This window comes from Zootoca vivipara, chromosome 4 (genome assembly GCF_965207765.1).
Source record: "Zootoca vivipara chromosome 4, rZooViv2.hap1.1, whole genome shotgun sequence".
Taxonomy (NCBI): Eukaryota; Metazoa; Chordata; class Lepidosauria; order Squamata; family Lacertidae; genus Zootoca; species Zootoca vivipara.
In genome coordinates this window covers 95,837,791-95,858,473 of record NC_142587.1, presented here as the reverse complement: position 1 = coordinate 95,858,473, position 20,683 = coordinate 95,837,791, and the positions used below count along the sequence as shown (strand labels likewise).

At 46.3% G+C, this 20,683-nt stretch overlaps 1 protein-coding gene across 1 annotated transcript; it reads right to left on the bottom strand.

Annotated features, from left to right (window-relative positions):
• Positions 1-403: 403 nt before the first annotated feature.
• Positions 404-18,573, bottom strand: THAP12 (THAP domain containing 12). Its single transcript, XM_035116238.3, has 5 exons — positions 18,371-18,573; positions 11,295-11,415; positions 8,410-8,517; positions 6,163-6,199; positions 404-3,681 (listed from the first exon to the last, which is right to left on the bottom strand). The coding sequence occupies exons 1-5, from the start codon at positions 18,457-18,459 to the stop codon at positions 1,742-1,744; spliced, it is 2,295 nt and encodes a 764-aa protein (XP_034972129.2). The 5' UTR covers positions 18,460-18,573; the 3' UTR covers positions 404-1,741.
• Between the last annotated feature and the right edge of the window lie 2,110 nt (positions 18,574-20,683).

The window sequence follows — 20,683 nt, the reverse complement described above, 5'->3', positions numbered from 1 at the left end:
CTTCCGGTACGGATTCCGATCGACTTCTGAGATACGACTGTACAATTCTATGATCTGGTCATAGATGCTGGACTAGACAGGCCATTGGCCTGATCCAGTAAGGCTCTTCTCAGATTTTGAACAGGCCCTGCTAGTACCCCCGCATGAATCAAATGCACAACCTCAAGTACCAGAATCCTCTCTGTACACAAGTTCCGTGGCAGACGCTCAGGGTTTGCTTGGCAGGTGAACCAACACAAAAAGAGCTCCTGGCCGGGAGAGTTTGAAAAACCACTGCTTCAGCAGCAGAATCTCTTTCCTGGGCCCCATAAAAAGACTAATCATTTGTGCATGCGCGCACACACACACACACACACACACACAGCCTACTCTATGGCCACAACACACGGATAATACCAAAATAGCAAATTCACATTTTATTCTGGATGGAAATAAAACTATACAAAAACATTTCCGTTGTTTGCCAAAAAAATACCAGCAGAAAAAAACTCCATATGACTTCTACATTTTTCATTTAAAAAAAAACCAAAAGAAAACCCCAAAAGGAAAACCGAACATATCCTCCTCTTTGCTCTTCTGCCTAACTAGGCTTGCAATTCATATTCTGGAGGCTAGTAAAAAACTTATAGATACAAGTCGGGCCGATGCACAGTTCTAGATGCTCTTGGAATATAGTTTTCTGTTGTTGTTTCCTTTACAAGATAGCTTCATTTCCGGGGGGGGGGGGGAGAGCTCCCTTCCAGTCCTAAAAGTAGAGGAGAGGTCAAAGAGGGCCATCAAACAGTCAATGCAACAGAAGGGAAACAAGGGCAGGCAGTTGAAGTTAACGCACCCCTTGGGAAAAAACACACATTTCTCCCAAACAGCCAGACTAGGATCGCCAAAAGCCCTTGTCTAAAATCCTCTGTGCAGAGTGTTGTGGGAAGTCCCGCAAGTCTCAGGGGAACTGAACTCCAGACACATAAAAGAATTTCGACAACAGATTAGTTTAGGGCGGGGTAGCCATCACGGGGTTCTCCTGGTACTGCAGACTCCAAAGACTATCAGCCCCAACCAGCAAGGCCAAACGACAAGGATGATGGAAGCTGGAGTCCAGTAACATTAGGAGGGCATGGATTAGACCAGACATCCCCAGACTTTTTGGACTACAATTCCCATCATCCCTGACCACTGGTCCTCTTAGCTAAGAATCATGGGAGTTGTAGGCCAAAACATCTAGAGGGTCGCAGTTTGGGGGTGCCTAGATTAGACCCAACTCAAACTGCTCTAAATAGTACATTTAAATGTATACCATTTTGAAAGATTTCCCTGTTCAGGGTTCAGGGAGATCCGTAAGCCGAAACAGCAACAACCCAATACATTTTGTTCATTTTTAAAGGGCGTTTCTAGTTATCTGGACATGAACTGGGTTTCCCTAAAGCGAAGAGATCAAACTGCGTCGTATTGTAAGGGACATCAGATGGGGATGAGAGAGAAGGCGCACAGTCGTGGCAATTGCACTCACTGTGCACTTTTAAATAATAAAAGCTTTACAGAACTGTAAATTGGGGTGAAGAAGCAACAAAACCTGAACAATTGGCTCAGGGCTTGTTGAGGAAACACACCATAGAAACCAAAAGATGCTTGCTAGGACCCAGTTACTCCTCTTTCAGTTATGAACCCCCAACCTGCCTTTTTGTTTGTTTTTTAAGGCAAAACCAAGTATCCAAAACAGACAACAGAGAACTGCCCCGTTCCTGTATTAAGTCTCTTCCGCTGCTTCTGAACTGTTAGGGGGGAGGAAATCCTCCTCTACTTTCTCGGGGTACTGCTTGATGTAGGTGTCGACCATCAAATCCAAGTCGTGCTTAATGTCAAAGTTGATGTTGAGCAGGGCCAGGTGGCTTGACCTCTGCTCGGTCAACGTGTTCCTTAGGTAGGCCTTCAAGCGCCTCCGGCCCACTTCAAATTTCTCGTTCTCCACTTTCATTATCGGCAGGATGCAGAGGACTTTGAGCAAGGCGTACACGTTGGGGAAAAACTTGATGTCGGGCAAGTGGAGGGCTTCGTAAATGGTCGTGGGGAGCTCGATGTCCTTCCCTCTGTGCTTCCACTTGATCCTCCAGCAGTGAAGCTCCGCGGAGAGCGTGTCCGGGTTGGGAAGGTCGTTTTTGTGCATGTCGGCATGGTGCTCCTCGGACGTGTTGAATTTGAGCTGCCCCATGACCGAGGGCACCAGAGACAAGCACTTCAGAGCCCTCAGGTGCTGCTCGGAGAAGATGTCCTTCAGCTCCTGAATGATGTGCTCCATGGTCGGGATGCTAAGCGCTTCCTTGTAGTAGTTTTCCGGGGTGATTTCGGAGTCCAAGCTGCCTTGCTGGGCGCGGCTGAATTTCCCCGGCAGCTTGACGGGCAGGTCCAGCTTGGTGGCCAGGGTGGTGGCTTCCTCAAACCAGAACTCGTGGTACACCTCGATGTTCTCCATCACCTCGTTCAGGGAATGCAACACCGCCGTCAAACTGCTGGCCGCAAAGAAGACGTCCGAGGTCTGGCCTTGGAGGTTCTTGCCAAAGGCCCTGGTGAAAGAGAGGATGTTTTTGATGATTACGACCGTGACCACAAAGTCGAAATCCGACAGGGCGGTGGAAAGCGTGCACGCCCGGCTGGCAACCGAGCTGTTCCACCGGACGGACGTGTCGTTTATGGAGTCCAGGCACAGCACGAGGGCTTGCATGAGGTCCACGACAATCTCAAAGGTGTCGTGGCGGCCCGTCCAGTGGGAACGCACGACCTCCTTCAGCTCGTTCCCCCTTTCTTCGCTGTTCGGAAAGAGGACGGAGATGACGTTGTCCAAATCGGCTAGCAGCTGGGGCGACTGATGAAAAAACGTGCAAACCTCTTCTATCTTTCCAAGGGCAATGGAAATGCCCAGGACTGGAATAGATTTGGCTAGCCAAATGTTCAAGGCACAGGAGGACGACAGCGTATAAACAGCTTGAGGGTATTTCTCCAAGATCCTTGTCGCCACAGTCTTCATTTTCGAGGCAAACCCGCTGGAGACGATATAGGCTTGGCCTCGACAGTACTCCATGTTCAAGCCCCACTTTTCGGTAATGGTCGTGTGGAACTTAACGGACAGGATTTCGGGGTCCGCCTCGTACGGCAAGAACCCTATGAATTCCTCCTTCAGGTTGTGAGAATCGTCCACAAATCTCACCAGCACCGGCAGGTGTTCCTCGCCGGCGAGGTCCACCACCTCTTCTGTGATGATGGAGAAGAAGTGAGAGTCCCGGACCTCGCGGAGGGTCTCTTCCCGCAAGCAGCTTTCGCAAATCTCCAGCATTTGCTTTTGCTGGGCTTTGGAGCAGTAGGCGAGGTTCACAGCCGTGGTCTCAAACCGCTTCCTCAGGACCTCATCTCCGGAATTTATCCTGAATTCCAAGAGAGACTGGAAGTTGTCTGGAGTAAAGATCCCTTCGGGGAGTTCGTCAGCACTGTGGCCGTCCAAAGGGATGTTTTGTTTCCCCATCAGGATTAAAATCTCAAACAGAGACTTAAGGTAATCTTTGTTTTCCCTCTCCTCTTGCGTTAAAGGGACATCGTCTTCGACCGGCTCGTCGCCTCCTTCCTCCGAGGCTGGGTTCCGCAGGTCGTTGTCAACGGATTCTTGGTTCATCTTTTCCTGCTCAAAAGCTTCATCAACTAGGAGAGGAGATAATGATATATTTAATACGGAAACGCCAGCAACACCAACTCATCATTATCAGAGCTCCAGAACTCTTTGACCATGGGTAGTCAACAATGGTGCCCCCTCCTGATGACATAAGGCTACAACTCCCATCATTCCTGGCAACTGGCCAGGTTGACAGGGGCTGCTGGGAGTTGGGAGATCAGAATACTGAAAGTGCACTATGCTGGTCACCCCTTGGATCGGTGCTTCTCAAACATAGGCCTCCAGATGTTGATGGACTACAACTCCCATCATCCCTAGCTATCAGGACCAGTGGTCAGGGATGATGGGAGTTGTAGTCCAACAATGCCTGAGAAATATGTACTGACTTAGGCAATTGACAGCACTGCATATTAACAGTTGCACATACTTTTCAAATAATATTGCAACGTGATTTTGGTATACACATACATCTAACTTGTTTCTTTTGATTTGCATGTTTAATGACTATTTTAGATTGCCAACTGTAAACCACTCAACGGTGGAGGGCATATTATCTGTCCTGAGCTTTCTCGAAAGAGCACAATACACATGTAATAAATTTCTCTTATCCCAATGAAGGACTCGGGCCCATGGCACACTTTAGGACAGGGCAAACCTGACATCTCCACCATCTGGAGGTGTATACCTGAGGATCGTTGGATCTGGAACGTTTTCACATACTTAACAACACAACCTGTAGAATTCTACCCGTTATATTTTATCTGCACAACCAGAACAAATTTCAGGAACCCAAAAGTCGTAGCTCAAAAATACGACAATCAAGCTGTCTGCCTCAAAATAGCAATTAGACATTTTGTTTTGGAGACTGTAACCCTGGTTGGACCGGGTGGCGTTGTGGTCTAAACCAGTGGTCCTCAACCTTGGGCCTCCAGATGTTTTTGGCCTACAACTCCCATGATCCCTAGCTAGCAGGACCAGTGGTCAGGGATGATGGGAATTGTAGTCTCAAAACATCTGGAGGCCCAAGGTTGAGGACCACTGGTCTAAACCACCGAGCCTAGGGCTTGCCGATCGGAAGGTCAGTGGTTCGAATCCCCACGATGGGGTGAGCTCCTGTTGCTCGGTCCCAGCTCCTGCCAACCTAGCAGTTCAAACTACAAGAAAGAAGATTCCACCTAAACATTAGGAAGAACTTCCTGACAGTAAGAGCTGTTCGGCAGTGGAATTTGCTACCAAGGAGTGTGGTGGAGTCTCCTTCTTTGGAGGTCTTTAAGCAGAGGCTTGACAGGAATATGTCACAAATGCTTTGATGGTGTTTCCTGCTTGGCAGGGGGTTGGACTGGATGGCCCTTGTGGTCTCTTCTAACTCTATGATTCTATGAAAAGCATGTCAATGTGCAAGTAGATAAAATAGGTACCGCTCCGGCGGGAAGGTAAACGGTGTTTCTGTGCGCTGCTCTGGTTTGCCAGAGGCTGCTTAGTCATGCTTGACCCGGAACAACTGTCTGCGGACAAACGTTGGCTCCCTCGGCCAGTAAAGATGAGTGCCACAACCCCAGAGTTGTTCGCGACTGGACTTAACTGTCAGGGGTCCTTTACCTATACCTTGGCGCCTAGCTTATATATCTGAGTTCCTAACACTGCTGGCGAGTGTCTCTGTAGGCCGGCCTATGTCAACCTGCTACCCTCCATGGGCTTTGGGGCTGTAGTCCCAAATATATGGTTTGCAAAGGCTGCTGTAGGTTGCATGTGTTTGCAACCACATGGTCATCCAGGGACTACTTTTGGTGTAAGCCTAAGAATGCAGCATATGAAAGCTTTGGACCTCTTCACTGTTCACCGCACAGCAGACACGATTCAGCCAAAGTCCCATTGATTTCCAGGGAGAGAAGAGACTTAAAAATCATATGCTAAATTATTCCACTGATAAAGGTAAAGGGACCCCTGACCATTAGGTCCAGTCGTGACCGACTCTGGGGTTGCGCGCTCATCTCACATTATTGGCCGAGGGAGCCGGCGTACAGCTTCCAGGTCATGTGGCCAGCATGACAAAGCCGCTCCTGGCAAACCAGAGCAGCACAGGGAAACGCCGTTTACCTTCCTGCTGTAGCGGTTCCTATTTATCTACTTGCATTTTGATGTGCTTTCGAACTGCTAGCTTGGCAGGAGCTGGGACCAAGCAACGGGAGCTCACCCCATCACAGGGATTAGAACCGCCAACCTTCTGATCAGCAAGCCCTAGGCTCAGTGGTTTAACCACAGCGCCACCTGGGTCCCTGGTTCCACTGATACCAATAGGGTTTTGTTGGATTGTGCCCAAGTCAAAATCCCAGGAGTTAAGAGTGTTTAATACCACCGAGTCATTGTATTGACGTGGGACATTTGCATTCAGCCTTTTACCCAAGGAGGAAGCGGCTTCCAGAAGAAACAGGACCAAAATATAGTATGTTCTAATGATCAGCTAATTGCCTCCAGAGGTTATCTCTCCTTCAATTGTCCGATCGACTTACTCTTTTGCTGCTTTAATGTTCTTATTTCTTCTTCACTCTGAATAGAGAGAGAAAACAAGGCATTCTATGAGCCACCGACAAGTCACTAGAAATCTACTAATTTTATAAGCAGGAGGGTTTTTTTGAATCCAAACGTATACTGTATTCCAGTCAATTAGGGATAAAACTGCCTTTGCCTGTGTGGCTTCGGAAGCCTACAGAAAGAAATGGGGTTTTATTTCACAGCAGTACCTCCTGGAAGTGTTCAGAGAACTGCACAAAGGAAGAGGAATATTTCACACTGCAAGGCACCAAAACCCAACACTGCTCACCTTCCAAATCCACACAGGTCTAGGGAATGCTGAGAGCGGGTCGTTATGCTGGGTTTTGGAGAAATGGCAAGAGAGACTTGCTATACTTCTGCCTTCCTTCCGCAAACTAGGAAACTACGGGACCGCCTCTCCTGGTATGCCCCGCGGAGGACCTTAAGGTCCACAAACAACAATACTCTGGAGATCTCGAGCCATAAGGTGGCTAGATTGGCCTCTACTAGGGCCAGGGCCTTTTCAGTATTGGCCCCAACTTGGTAGGACGCTCTTTCACAGGAGACCAGGGCCCTGTGGGATTTGTCATCTTTCCGCAGGGCCTGCAAGACAGAGCTGTTCCGCCTGGCCTTTGGACCGGACTTAGTCTGATTCCTGTGTTTTCCTCCCTCATGGCTTGGATTTATGGACTACTTAAAATGAGGCTGCATTTTAAATTTTAATATTGTATTTTAATCTGTATTTTAATTAATTTCTTTTTTATGTTTCATTGTAATTTTATTGGTGTTAGCCGCCCTGAGCCTGGTTTTGACTGGGGAGGGCGGGGTATAAATAATAATAATAATAATAATTATTATTATTATTATTATTAAACTGGTCTGCACTCTGCAAGCATCCCCAGGAGTTTGGGAGAAGGGACGTTGTCAGTCCCAACCACAATAGTGTCTGGCAACTCAGTCTTGTGCGCACCTTAAGAGCACCACCAGCCCAGATGGCAGTGGAGGAAATGAGAGCTTTCCTCTGTGGCCTTTATACATATATTCCAAGAAATAAATAAATATTCAAATATATGTTCAAATATATAAAAGGATGTCATATAGAGGAGGGAGAAAGGTTGTTTTCTGCTGCTCCAGAGAAGCGGACACGGAGCAACGGATTCAAAGTACAAGAAAGAAGATTCCACCTAAACATTAGGAAGAACTTCCTGACAGTAAGAGCTGTTCGGCAGTGGAATTTGCTGCCAAGGAGTGTGGTGGAGTCTCCTTCTTTGGAGGTCTTTAAGCAGAGGCTTGACAGGCATATGTCAGGGATGCTTTGATGGTGTTTCCTGCTCGGCAGGGGGTTGGACTGGATGGCCCTTGTGGTCTCTTCCAACTCTACGATTCTATGATTCTAAATATTCAACCCCTCATTTGGAAGAGACCCATCAAACCATCAATTTCTCAGAAGACCAAGGATGCTAAAATGGGCAAGAGATTCGTATCTGGAGACACGGCAAAACATACAGTGAAGCTGCACTCTATGAGAAGAAAACCTGGGCTATTCCCATTCCTCTTGTACTGAACTATATATACCCTTTGGGCAGAACTGTACCGCTAGCCTCTCTGAAATTACTTAACAGCGCTAACTTCTCTCAGGATGTTCACAGGTGCCAAAATGCTTTACGACTTTAGACTCCCGTCTTTGTGGCTGTGGTTATGTAGAGCAGCCATAGGCAACCTTGCCTCTCCAGATGTTTTGGAACTACAACTCCCATGATCCCTGACCACTGGCCCTGTTAGCTGGGGATCATGGGAGTTGTAGTTCCAAAACATCTGGCGAGCCAAGGTTGCCTATGCCTGATGTAGAGGATGTACCTCATTTTTCAATCTGTTGCCTTATTTTTCTTCTGCAGATCTCCACCATTTTTTTTAGACCCAGTTGTGGAGGTAAAATCTGAACTCCAAAACAAACAAACCCAAAACAAATTTCTGCCGCCTTTTCACAGAACAGGGTGACGCTATCGGCAGTGGTGGGACTCGCCTTGGCAGTTTCTGAAGTTTGAGCCAGTTTTCTGCCTCCTCAGTAGTATGGTGAATAAATTATATTTTACTGCTACTGTGAGCATACTGTCTTCTTATAATTCCTTTCTTACTTCTTTATTGTTTCGACTTCAAGCCACAACAGAAAACAAAGACTTGACTGGTCGGCTTAGTTGTAGCATCTCAGGCCAAGGCACACCTACCAGCTCTTTAATTCTTTTCCTGTGTCTGCTATGTGGGTTGTTCAAATGGCTCGTGAGGTCGAAAATTGTTGGCACGGCGTTGTCTCGTAAAACAGTCCTGTAGGGACTCTGCAAAGAGAAAAGCAAGTGTCTTCATCTCTCATTGTTTTACAGCAAGTTTCTTTAAGTGGGGGAAATAAGCAGAGGGATTTCTTGCCCCAGGTTACTATCCTTCATTTAGAATCAGGAGGGAGCCATCGGGAAAATGGCAAAACACCAAGACAGCATGTGGCAAATCTGCTTTTATATGTCTTAGCTTTTGGATTTACATTAACTCTTATCCAGGGGTCCCCAGACTTACCGGGCTTTGGGCCGGAGGGCAGGGGAGTGTGTGCGCAGCGGGCCGGAGGGCGGGGGAGTGCACGCCTGTGCGCATGCGCACACACACTTACTGGCGCGGTGGCGCGCTTCCCGGTCGGAAAAAAATCGCCGAAAATCGCTTGTGCGCATGCGTATGGGCCTCCCCCGACCCGGAAGTGCACCGGAAATGACCTCTTCTGGGTCGGGAGAGGCCCATACGCATGCGCACAAAGGATTTTCGACGATTTTTTCCGATTTGGAAGATCGCCGCCGCGCTGCGCGCCGTAAGAGCGGGCGGCGGCAGCGGGGGTCGTTGCGGGCCGGATTGGGAGGCCAATTGGGCCGCATCCGGCCCAGGGGCCGTAGTCTGGGGACCCCCTGCTCTTATCCATCCCTGCCAAGTACAGTTAAGTATGATTCTGCTCAATTCTCAGAACTGCCAGGCCATGGAGACAAATAAATTCGTGTATGGCATTTATACCCCACCCTGTAGACCATGGGTAGGCAAACTAAGGCCCGGGGGCTGCATCCGGCCCAATTGCCTTCTAAATCTGGCCCACGGACGGTCCGGGAATCAGTGTCTTTTCACATGAATAGAATGTGTCCCCATCATTCTGCCCGGACACTGAGGTCCAGTGCCGAGGGCCTTCTGGTGGTTCCCTCGCTACGAGAAGCCAAGTTACAGGGAACCAGGCAGAGGGCCTTCTCGGTAGTGGCACCCGCCCTGTGGAATGCCCTCCCACCAGAGGTCAAAGAGAACAACAATTACCAGACCTTTAGAAGGCATCTTAAGGCAGCCCTGTTTAGGGAAGCTTTTAATGTTTGATGGATTTCTGTATTTTAATGTTTTGTTGGAAGCCGCCCAGAGTGGCTGGGGGAACCCGGCCAGATGGGCGGGGTATAAATAATAAATTATTATTAAATTATTATTATTTAAAATGCATCTCTGGGTGCATAGGAATTCGTCCTTTTCTTTCCCCCCAAAATATAGTCCGGCCCCCCACAAGGTCTGAGGGACAGTGGACCAGTCCCCTGCTGAAAAATTTTGCTGACCCCTGCTGTAGACCAAAAACTCTCAAGAGCGGCTTACAAAAAATCAGTATTAAATCGACTCCTGCCCTCAGGCTTGCAAGCAAAGTGGACACGACACACAAGGAAAAAGGAACTGGAGGGAAAAGAGACTACAACTCACGTTTTTGAAGTTAACAGGTCTTACAAATCCAGCTAAAAGCAGCAACTCCTCACAGATGCCAGTGACATTTCTGGGTGCATTGCACTTAACAGGGCAACTGGGTTCCTGTCCCCTCCCCCCAACCCATCCCAGAACTCTTCCCACCTGCCGAACCCCCAGGCCAGACCAAGGAACCAGAACATCCGGATAATGGGAAGCTATTGAAACCAAATGGCTCTTGGAAGAAAGTTTGGCAAGCTGCTGCCAAGACACCAGCAGGGAGAAAAGAGTATTTTTATGTCGGGACCAACCAAGTTCAAGTTGCGTAAGAGGCAATCTTTTAATGCACTAGCTGCACTCCTACAAAGTGCAACCAATGAATGAGACAAACATATTTGTAAAATGCGTATATTCTGTGGGTATACTCATCCATTCAGTCAGCTACAGCTCTCTGTGGAGTGTCCTTTTGATGGCAGACATGAGTTTGCAACCATGTTTGGAGGAGGGGATGAACACTGCTGGGTTATAGTCTAGGATTCTTAGACGAGCAAGTGATGCATAGTTAAGGTTTCTGGTCCCAGTTTCATTTATGTGTTTTGAGACAACAAGGAAGGCAGCTAACAAATTTTCGCCATACTTATACTTTGAATCCCCTCCCCATATCCAGCACTCTTGGAGAAAGGATTTTAAAAGGCAACTAGCGGGTTGCTTTTTTTTACACAGGGGGAAACAGCTGCTTACAGGGAATTTTATTAATGCGTATGTGATTCTCGTGCAAGCCCTTCCTCAACGAGGGGGGGGGGGGAGGCACCTGACGTTTTAAAGTAAAATTCTACACAAATGTAGCAAAAGTGAAGCCAGCTGCTTCTGCATCCCATGAGCAAGTTAATCCACTTGGCTATTTAAAATATTATTTTAAAAAACATTTTTGAGGCCATAAAACACAATTTGATTTTAGAGATGGAATTCTCCCCAGCAGAGTTTCAGGCAAGGCTCTTCAAGGAAACCCAGTATTTTCGACGGGAGAGCCCAATCGCTGCTTTCCTCCAACACGCACCATGCCGATTCCCAGAGCACCAATACACCCCTTCATTTTTCTTTTCTTATTTAGGTAATCCTGCAAGGCTTAAAAGGACTGAAAGCTCACAGGTTAGGCATGCACAGGAGAGGGCAGAAGGCAACCCACACATTCCAGCTGGCAGGAAGAGCCAGTCAATTAGCAACAAGCAGTAAATCAAGTCACGAAAAGCATTTTGTTTGACAAGACATTCCCGGGAAGAAACTCCTGCTTCTGACACACGTTAAAGGGGGGGGGAATCCAGTTGCGTGTCACATAGTAAGCAGGAGACCATTACTGCTTATTCCGTTTACTTACGCTCCTACATATCATCGAGGTTTCAAAGTGCTTCGCGCACAGCCTGTAATGCTTGTTCAATTGGTCCGGCGTCTTATCTTCCAAATCGGCCCTTCGGCAGTTCTCAACCCAACGCTGACATCTGCGAGAGACAACAGGTCATTAGCTCCCAAAAAAATAGTTCCCAGAGAAGGTGCTGCTCCTTCGTCAAACAGATAAAGTCATTTAGAGGTGCCTGTAAGCCACGAAGGAGGCTGCATTTATGCAAGACGGCTCTGGTAAGTCTGCAGGAACTAGGAACCTGCAACTCCTTTATATTGCTTTCTACACTTCTTAGTGAGTGCTGATCCTATGCTACTTGATGTACCCGTTAGGACCATTTAACTGCTGATGAAGAGTTGCTATCGAAACAGTTCGTCATCCGGAAGAACTGTTCCGTTCTCCACCTTTTGGAGCATCCATTGTCGCACGGTCACAGAACTGTGACTGTTGAAAGGCTTGTTTGTCTCTTTGACACTTATGGAATATATTGCCTTATGTTGGGCATGCAACAGTGATAGACTTTCATTATCTGTGATTTTATTAAATACTTTCTGTTTAAGAATTACCATATTTTTCACTCCATAAGACACACTTTCCTTAAAAAAAGAAGGGAAAATGTCTGTGCGTCTTATGGAGCGAAGGCGCTGGACGGCAGTGGGATCCCTTGAGCAGAAGGATGCCTCTCATGCTGCCGCCAGCGGCTGAGGGGGGGGGTGAGCAGCCCAAAAGCGGACTGCTCCTCCCTCCGCCACAGCCTCCAACAGCGGCATTGATTCAGAATATATTTTTTTCTTGTTTTCCTCCTCTAAAAACTATGTGTGTCATATGGTCAGGTGTGTCTTATGGAGCGAAAAATACGGTACTACACTTGGAGCTTCCATTATTGCATGGTTACAGGATTGTGACTGTTGAAAGGCTTGTTTGCCTTTGTGACTCCATTATATATTTTCTGTTTAAGAACTGTGAAATAATACATGTTACAAATATTTGGTTAAAACATCATTAGCCGCGTGTTGCTTGCGATTTTTTATAGTTACGGTACTCCTTTATATTGGGCATGACTGGATCGTGAGAGCCAGAGTGGTGTAGTGGTTAAGAGCGGTAGACTCGTAATCTGGGGAACCGGGTTCGCGTCTCCGCTCCTCCACATGCAGCTGCTGGGTGACCTTGGGCTGGTCACATTTTTCTGAAGTCTCTCAGCCTCACTCATCTCACAGAGTGTTTGTTGTGGGGGAGGAAGGGAAAGGAGAATGTTAGCCGCTTTGACACTCCTTCGGGTAGTGATAAAGCGGGATGTCAAATCCAAACTCCTCTTCTTCTTCGTTCAGTGCAGGCAAGCAGTGGGATTACCTGGGTTCAGGTGAGGCTACCTGTTGCCTCTCCACATAAATCAGGAGGCCAGGCCAGTGAATGGTGCAGAAACACAAGGTGTGGACTTCTCATAGGTCAGGTAGGCAATTCCTCCTCTAATGCGCTCAAGAAAATACCTATGCATTCACCTGATAGCCGGAGGCAACAAGGAATTGCAGGAAGTTAAGACAGAGGAACCCCAGGCCCAAGGCAAAAATGCAGCAGGCTGCTGATGGAACCCGCTAGTCCATTTTTGGGGACAGTAACTTTTGGCAGCTTGTTTACAAGGCTGATATAAAAGTAAACCTTTTGGGAAGCGTTAAAATTGGAGATTTGCTTCATTCTTAATTCAGAAAGTACTGCCACAGGTATCAGAAATTTTGGAAACACCAACTTCCTTTTTAAAATAAAAATCTCAGTTAAGACGGTCGGGGTAAAAATGCACTTTCAAAGCCAATGTCTGGATTTAGCTCTGTTGTTCAGTCAGTTTTAACCATCTGACTTTCCTGAAACAGGAATGAAGCACAAACCAGCCCTTGCTTAAAGCCTCACGCCACTGGGGCAAAAAGCTCTCACTGGAAGGAACGGTGGGATATATGTATGTATGTATGTATGTATGAATGAATGAATGAATGAATAAACAAACGAACAGGCAGGCTTCAGTCTGATTATTCATTGCCTCAAATAACGTTCCTTCCTCCTGTGAGAAAAGTATAGAAAAAGGAATGCATCTCAAGAGAGAATTTATTTCCATCTTGCACCTGCTGATGAATGAGCAACGGCTTAATGGCAGGAAGGTATCCTAGCAGAACTATGATGCTGACATGACATTTTCAATTATTTTCCTGTTGCCAGATGGCCCTCGAAGGAACAATTTTATATATTCTGAACAGTAGATCCAATAACAAGAATGATCAATATGTTTTGGGGGCAAGTGGGAGGGTTAAATCAGAAGATGATCCAGGTGTAACCATGCAGTTTTTCAAATCCTAATGAAGTTCACACTTATTATGCCATTTCTGGGTTGACAGATTTTGAAATTTTCAAACAAAAGCAGTTATGAAACATGCAAAATATATTCTAAGGAGCCAGATCAGCACGCATGTTTTGGACGATTGCCCACATCTCGGAAAGGTTCAACTGTGAAACTAAATCTGTGTAAAACGAACTACATATATGATTTTTGTACTAAACCACACCTGCTATTTTGTACAGCTGTGGAATTTATTTATTTTTTTGTCTTAAAGACCATGACACTCTAAGGCGGTTTGAAAAACCGAAGTGAACCTTTACAACTAATTATTCAACCTCTAATTTATGAAGTGTCTCCTGATAAATGTGTTTAAATGGTTTCAATATATTCTTGACTGGAAAGAAAACCCAAAATCAATTATTGCTTTATCTTAAAAACACACACAATTATTGCTTTATCTTAAAAAAAAAACACGCACAATAGTCGTACCTCTGCTTACGTATCCCTCTGGATACGTAAACTTTGGAATGTGAACGCAGCAAACCTGGAAGTATTCTTCCGGGTTTTGCCGCGTGCGCATGCACAGAAGCGCTAAAGCATGCTGCGCACATGCGCAGAAGCGATCCTCCAGTTGCTAATTCCTCGGGACACGGCCAGACCTCCGGAATGGATCCCATTCGCAATATGAGGTACCACTGTATTCACAGTAGCTAAAACATTAATTTTCATTTTTTTTGGGGGGGGGAATATAATAACACTTTTGGTATCTATGAATTGGGATATAGATGAATCAACTCACTATTAAACGGGGACCCAATAACTGTGTCCCTTCAGCACATGGATTCCCCCCCCCCTGCTGCACCCTCTCCAAATTTGCTCCAGAGGATTGGGGGAACTCCCAGAACAGATTTAGGGGGGTGCACGGGGGGGAGGGGTAGTTACACTGTGAAAGCAAAAACCCCTACGCTGACAAAAAATGTTCCATAGCGCAACATTGGACACAACCGAAAGAAACTAATCTGTACGCGTGTTAAGCAGCAATGAAACCGCTGGCACATTTGCAAAGCTAAGCAGGGTCCGGTATGGTTTCAAATTGGATGGGAAACCGTGTGTTGAGATTCCTGCACTTCAGGGGGTTGGGCTAGATGACCCTCAGGATCTCTTCGATGATTCTCTGTACATGTGGGACACCTGCCCTTAGGTGCACATTTATTCCAACGATCTGCATTGTATCACCCTATGTATGAGCTTGCCCTTAAGCATACAGCCGTACAAGGAAAACCTATCTGCAAGAGCACGGTAATCAAACTGTGTACAACCATATGTGTGAATGTGTCCTTCAGGTATGCAATAATCAAGCGGGGTGTGTGTGCATATTTGTATGTGTGAACTTGTCCACGAGCGTCTAGAAGCATACACACAAACACACACACATGAAGCTATCCTCAACTGAACAGCAATACAGTGCTACCTCGGTTTACGAATAGCCCTGTTTACAAACGATTCGGGTTACGAACTTCCACAAAACCAGAAGTTTACCTTGGTCTACGAACTTTACCTCGGTCTAAGAACGGAAACCAAACAGTGGAAGGGCACCGGTGGCAGGAGGCCTCATTAGGGAAAGCACGCCTCAGTTTAAGAACTGGACTTCCGGAACGGATTAAGTTCGTAAACCGAGGTGCCACTGTATATCTGTGTGTATCCTGGGATAGCTCAGTCGGCAGAGCACAGGACTCTTAATCCCACGGTTGTGGGTTTGAGTCAAAGGATGTCGGGCAAAGTCGTACAGAAAGATGAATGCTTTCTCTCTCTCTCAATATTATTGTTCAAGTGCAAAACATGTCCCTAAGGCAGTGTTAGAAACTGAGATATGAAAGCTAGAAGCTAAATGTCACCTTAAACCGAGGTTACGGGCGCAACAACGGAATGTCTAGGCACACTTTTTTTATAATATACAAAGCTGAAAATGAATGAACTGCAGCTAAAGTACTATGTTCATATTTCACATGGTCTAGTGCAGGCATCCCCAAACTGCGGCCCTCCAGATGTTTTGGCCTACAACTCCCCATGATCCCTAGCTAACAGGACCAGCGGTCAGGGATGATGGGAATTGTAGTCCAAAACATCTAGAGGGCCGAAGTTTGGGGATGCCTGGTCTAGTCCTTCCTCTGCCCTCCCCCCCCACTAATATTCTGAAGTTGGGTCTCTTCTCCAGTCTTCAGAGAGTAGCTAGAAGTGGGGAGGCAGCAAAAGATCCTCCTTTCTTTCCACTCTGCAGTTTTAATCTGAAATCGTAGGTGCACAGAGCCGAGAAACTGCTCATGCCAATGAAATTCCCTGTCGCAAAATTGTGCCTGGAACAATGGGAGTTTCGAATGCTTCCCTAAGGGGAACAGTAATCTAGCAGTGAATACATTAAATGACCTTTTAAATGTGTTTTTTGGGGGTGAGGTTATTGGTCTGTTTTCGATCTTCTGCCTTGTTTTTAATTATGTATTCTTGTGTTCTTGTTTTTTTTGTGTGTGTGTGTGTGGCGAACTGCCCAGTGATACTGCCAAAGGGCAGTATACAAATATTATAAATATTGCAATAAAGTAACAATAATAGTGAACCATCAGCAAGTGTGCAGCAGCAAATCTACAGGAGAGCCTGTCCTTCAAGAAAGGGATGGCAGTGGAGTGGGGGGCTAGTTTAGTCGCTGGAGATGTTGCCTTTATTTGTTGTAATTGTAATTATTTGTCGTTAGGCGGGTCAATTATAAATGCAATGTACAGTGGAACCTCGGTTTATGAACACCTCGGTTTATGAATTTTCGGTTTATGAACGCCGCGGACCCATCTGGAATGGATTAATTCTCTTTCCATTACTTTTAATGGGAAAGTTCGCTTCAGTTTATGAACGCTTCAGTTTATGAACAGACTTCCGGAACCAATTACACCCATGTTTCAGTTTATGAACGCTTCAGTTTAAGTACTCTGCGGACCCGTCTGGAACGGATTAATCCACTTTCCATTACTTTCAATGGGAAAGTTCGCTTCAGTTTATGAACGGTTACTTCGCGGACCATCTGGAACGGATTAATCCACTTTCCATTACTTTCAATGGGAAAGTTCGCTTCAGTTTATGAACGCTTCAGTTTATGAACAGACTTCCGGAACCAATTGTGTTCATAAACCGAGGTACCACTGTAATTAATGAAATGTAATAGTGATGTTACAACAACAACAGCAACAACAACTATTTGTTTTATTACTTTGGAATTTCCAAAAGAAAACATTTGTAAAAATTGAAATTAAAATGAAAAATAGTAAGTTGCATTACTGAAATAAATGCTTTTTCAACAATACAGTCATACCTCGGTTTAAGTACGCTTCGGTTTGAGTACTTTCAGTTCAAGTACTCTGCGGACCTGCCTGGAACGGATTAATCCACTTTCCATTACTTTCAATGGGAAAGTTCGCTGCAGGTTAAGTACGCTTCAGGTTAAGTACGGACTTCCGGAACCAACTGTGTACTTAAACCAAGGTATCACTGTATTCTAATTTTCCAAATTTCACCTGTATGAAGCAGCAGCACTGGGTCTAGGGCGCTGTGGACAGTTCCCCCTCACAGGGTGCTGAGCAACAATAAAATCTATACTTATATCTTCTCCTTCTGAGAAGATCTGAAGCTAAACAACTGCACCCAAGGGAATTATGTGAAAATAAGAAGTATGGCGGAGGGGGAGCTAAATTTCGCCCTCGCCCAACGCAAACCCGTGTCCGCCGCTGAATAACGCGTGAACGCGTCTCTGATGCCCAAATGCACCCCCTCCTTCAGGTTTGCGGCAAACACACGCATACGGCTAGAAATTCAAAAACATTTTAGAACCTTTTTTATGTATGCAACCAGGGCGGCTAGAATTTTAATAGCAAAAAACTGGAAAGGTGACTTAATCCCCAGAAAAATTGACTGGCAGGTGAAGATGATAGAATATTTGGAACTTGCGAAAACGACTGGGAGAATAAGAGGAAACTCAAAACAGAAAGTGAGCAAAGATTGGACAATATTTAACAAAGGTACTGTGATAATGCAAATCTCCTGACAGGTCTAGATTGATTCTTGAATATTAAGGAAATTACAAAAGTAAAAATATCTCTTGATAGGTAAAAGATTTAAAAAAAAGGGAAGTGTGTATATAGACCAATAGGGTAATGTGTAAAAAGCACAATGAGGTGAATCAGAAGTCAAAAGTGTGTCTGATGTTAAATGATGTGTTGTTAGTTAGGGTCTACTTGATATGTTTGTACTGTACTGGTTCGTTTGTGTTTTTTATGTTCTTTATGTAAATTGTTTTACAATAAAGGAATTTTTTTTTTAAAAAAAGAATGTGCGGGGCTCATCCAGGGACTGGGATTCCCCCTTCTCGCACGAACGTGTTCCACGACAAACACGGGTCTGCCGCTGCGTAACGTGTGAACCCACCTCTGATGCCTAAACGCATCCCCACTTCAAGGTTCGCGGAAAACACACGCATACGGCTAGAATGCGCGCGGCTCATCCAGGGACTGGGATTTACTGTTCTCGCACGCACGTGTTCGACGACGAACACGTGTCCGCCGCTGCGTAACGTGTGAACGCGCTCCCCCGCCAACCCAGGCTCAGACCCGCGGTTTCTCTCCTCTACTTCGCCGTGGGACACCCCCCCCCCAATATGATCTCCATCCTCCTGCCCCCCCAAAAGGAAACTGACCGGGCGGGGTCCCGCGGGAAGCGAAAGAAGGCCAGGTCGCTCTGGGTGCTCTTGCGGGTGCAGTTCGGGGCGGCGCAGAAATTCGGCATCCTCGGCGGCGGCTCCTCCGGACGCCCCGCGAGCGCGGCCCTCGGCGCTGACTGAAGAGAGCGAAGGAGCCCTGCCGCCGACACCGCCCGCCAGCCCGCCTCCTTCCCACCATGCACCGCGCCGCCCCTCAGGAGAACCAACCACCATCAGGCGGCCGCGCAGGCGCGGAGAGGCGCGCGCGCGTGCGTGCGCACAGCGAAGGCCAAACTCTGAAAGAACTCAGCCTTTCCCCGCGCAAGCCGCGCCTCCCCTGCCCCGCACGACGTCGCCCTTTAGAGAGGTTAACGCGAACCAGACTTCCGGATTCCTTTCGGAGCGCCGCCATGTGCGGGGCGCAGAATAATAATAATATTACGAATAAATATATAACGCGTATGGTTTTAATTCCGCCGGTGTTTGATGGGTGGTGGCGGTGGTTGTTTTAAATGGATTTTGTGTGCTCGCTGAATGAGCTTGGTCCAGTCACACTACCTCTCAGCCTAGCCTAACTCACAGGGTCGTTGTGGAGATGAAATGGGCGGTGGAGCCCCTTGGACGATAAAGGTTAAATAAAAAAGTTAATAAAAATGTTTATTTAAAATGGATTTTGTTGTCTCCCCCTCCCCCGCCCAACTCTGTGCTCTTATCTTTTACCTGCAAGCCACCTCGATTCCCTGTCAAAGCGCAGGGTGGAAGGAAAGGCGTGGTATACGAAAATATGTAATTATTCTTAGCAACCTGGGGGCAGTTTACCTGCGATATCGCCCGCTCGACCACTTCGGTAGGTGGAATTGGCACTGTTATTATTTATTATCTTATTTATTAGATAAAATAATAATAATAATGCCTGATACTAGTTGAGATTCCTGCATTGTAGGTGGTTGGACGACGACTCCCTTCTAACTCTATGATCCTATGAGCCTAGACAAAAATGGTTTAATGAAATAAATAAGCAGACATGTATTTTATTCTTAAAGGAGACAGGATGTGAAGGAACCTAAGAAACGCCGCATAAAAGGAAAAGCGAACGGGGCGGGAAGAGGAAAGCAAGCACTGCGCTGTTTACTGGCAACCGGAATTACCTCACGATTCCCATAACCCCTGGTGCCCTTTGCCTGTGAAGCGTATCGTCTGTCTCTCTAACTGTGAGGACTCAGGTCTCCCGCGGGATACCCGGATGCAGAGCTCCTGCGCCTGCGCGCTTTCTTCTATGCAAATAGACGGAGTCCCACCCCTCTCTTCTTTCGCGGGACGTTCAAATGCGCCTGCGCCTTGGAGGAGCCAGAAGCGGGAAGGTTGTGCACATGCGCAAGGAGAGGGTTCGGATAAAAAGGGGGAGAGCTGGAAAATAACGTTATTTTTAAGAGTAAACAAAACAAATGGGTGATCGGAGCAGGGGGAATAACACGAAAGTAAGAAGAGGTCGAAGACAGCAGAAAGGTGATGGACTTTTGCAGTGCCTTGCTTTGTACAGTCCTACTACCACATTGCAGAGGAGCAGTAAAATGTGCAAAAGCCCAACAGGCTCTCACCAATATTTTTATTTTGTAAACTGCCTTGTGGTCCTTGGATTAAAGGCAATATAGAAATTTAATTAAGAAGAAAAAGTTTGGGACGCAGCAAGCTCATTCTGGACACTTAGGGGGCTGAGCACACCAACATCTACACTGGGAAGTGAGAGAGGAAGGGATATTGATTTTGTGTTTTCATTTTGATAATTTGTTTTTTATATTCTGATTTTATGTTGTAACTGCCCTGAGGACCTGTGGGTATAATAGGATGGTATACAAATTCAATAAAGAATTATTGATTTTATTGATATATTTTTTTAGAGGATGGCAAGAAAGGGGATTGCTTATGATCTTATAAATGTATTATAATAACAATCCACTGAACAATAATTCTTAGGCTAATTTGAGGAAAGTCATAGCAGTCCTGCTTTTCCTGATGGAAGGCAGTATGATTTTTTTTTTGACATCCTCCTAACCATGTTCACTCAAAAGCAAGCCCTATTGTCTTCAAAGGAGACTTATGCTTGTAAACCTGCAGCCATTTGTGTGTGCTGAAGAAGGCTTGGAGGCTTCATTCACTGCCCTGGGTTGCAAGGAAGGTTCCTTCCTTTGAAAAAATCCCACAGGGTATGTGATTCCTCTGAGGAATGCAGTTTGAAATTTAGGTTTGATTACTGAGAGTGTGGTGAGCTGAACTCCTTTAGAAATCTGCTTTGGAGTTCATTGCCCCATA

What these genes read in the sequence shown, in the direction of transcription:
- THAP12 (XM_035116238.3), bottom strand. Translation starts at nt 18,459, where the DNA reads ATGCCGAATTTCTGCGCCGCCCCGAACTGCACCCGCAAGAGCACCCAG. An exon ending in CCTCGATGATATGTAGGAGC is followed by an intron (nt 8,518 to 11,294) that starts GTAAGTAAACGG and finishes TTCTCTTTGCAG; the next exon opens with AGTCCCTACAGGACTGTTTT. An exon ending in GGAAAAGAATTAAAGAGCTG is followed by an intron (nt 6,200 to 8,409) that starts GTAGGTGTGCCT and finishes CTCTCTATTCAG; the next exon opens with AGTGAAGAAGAAATAAGAAC.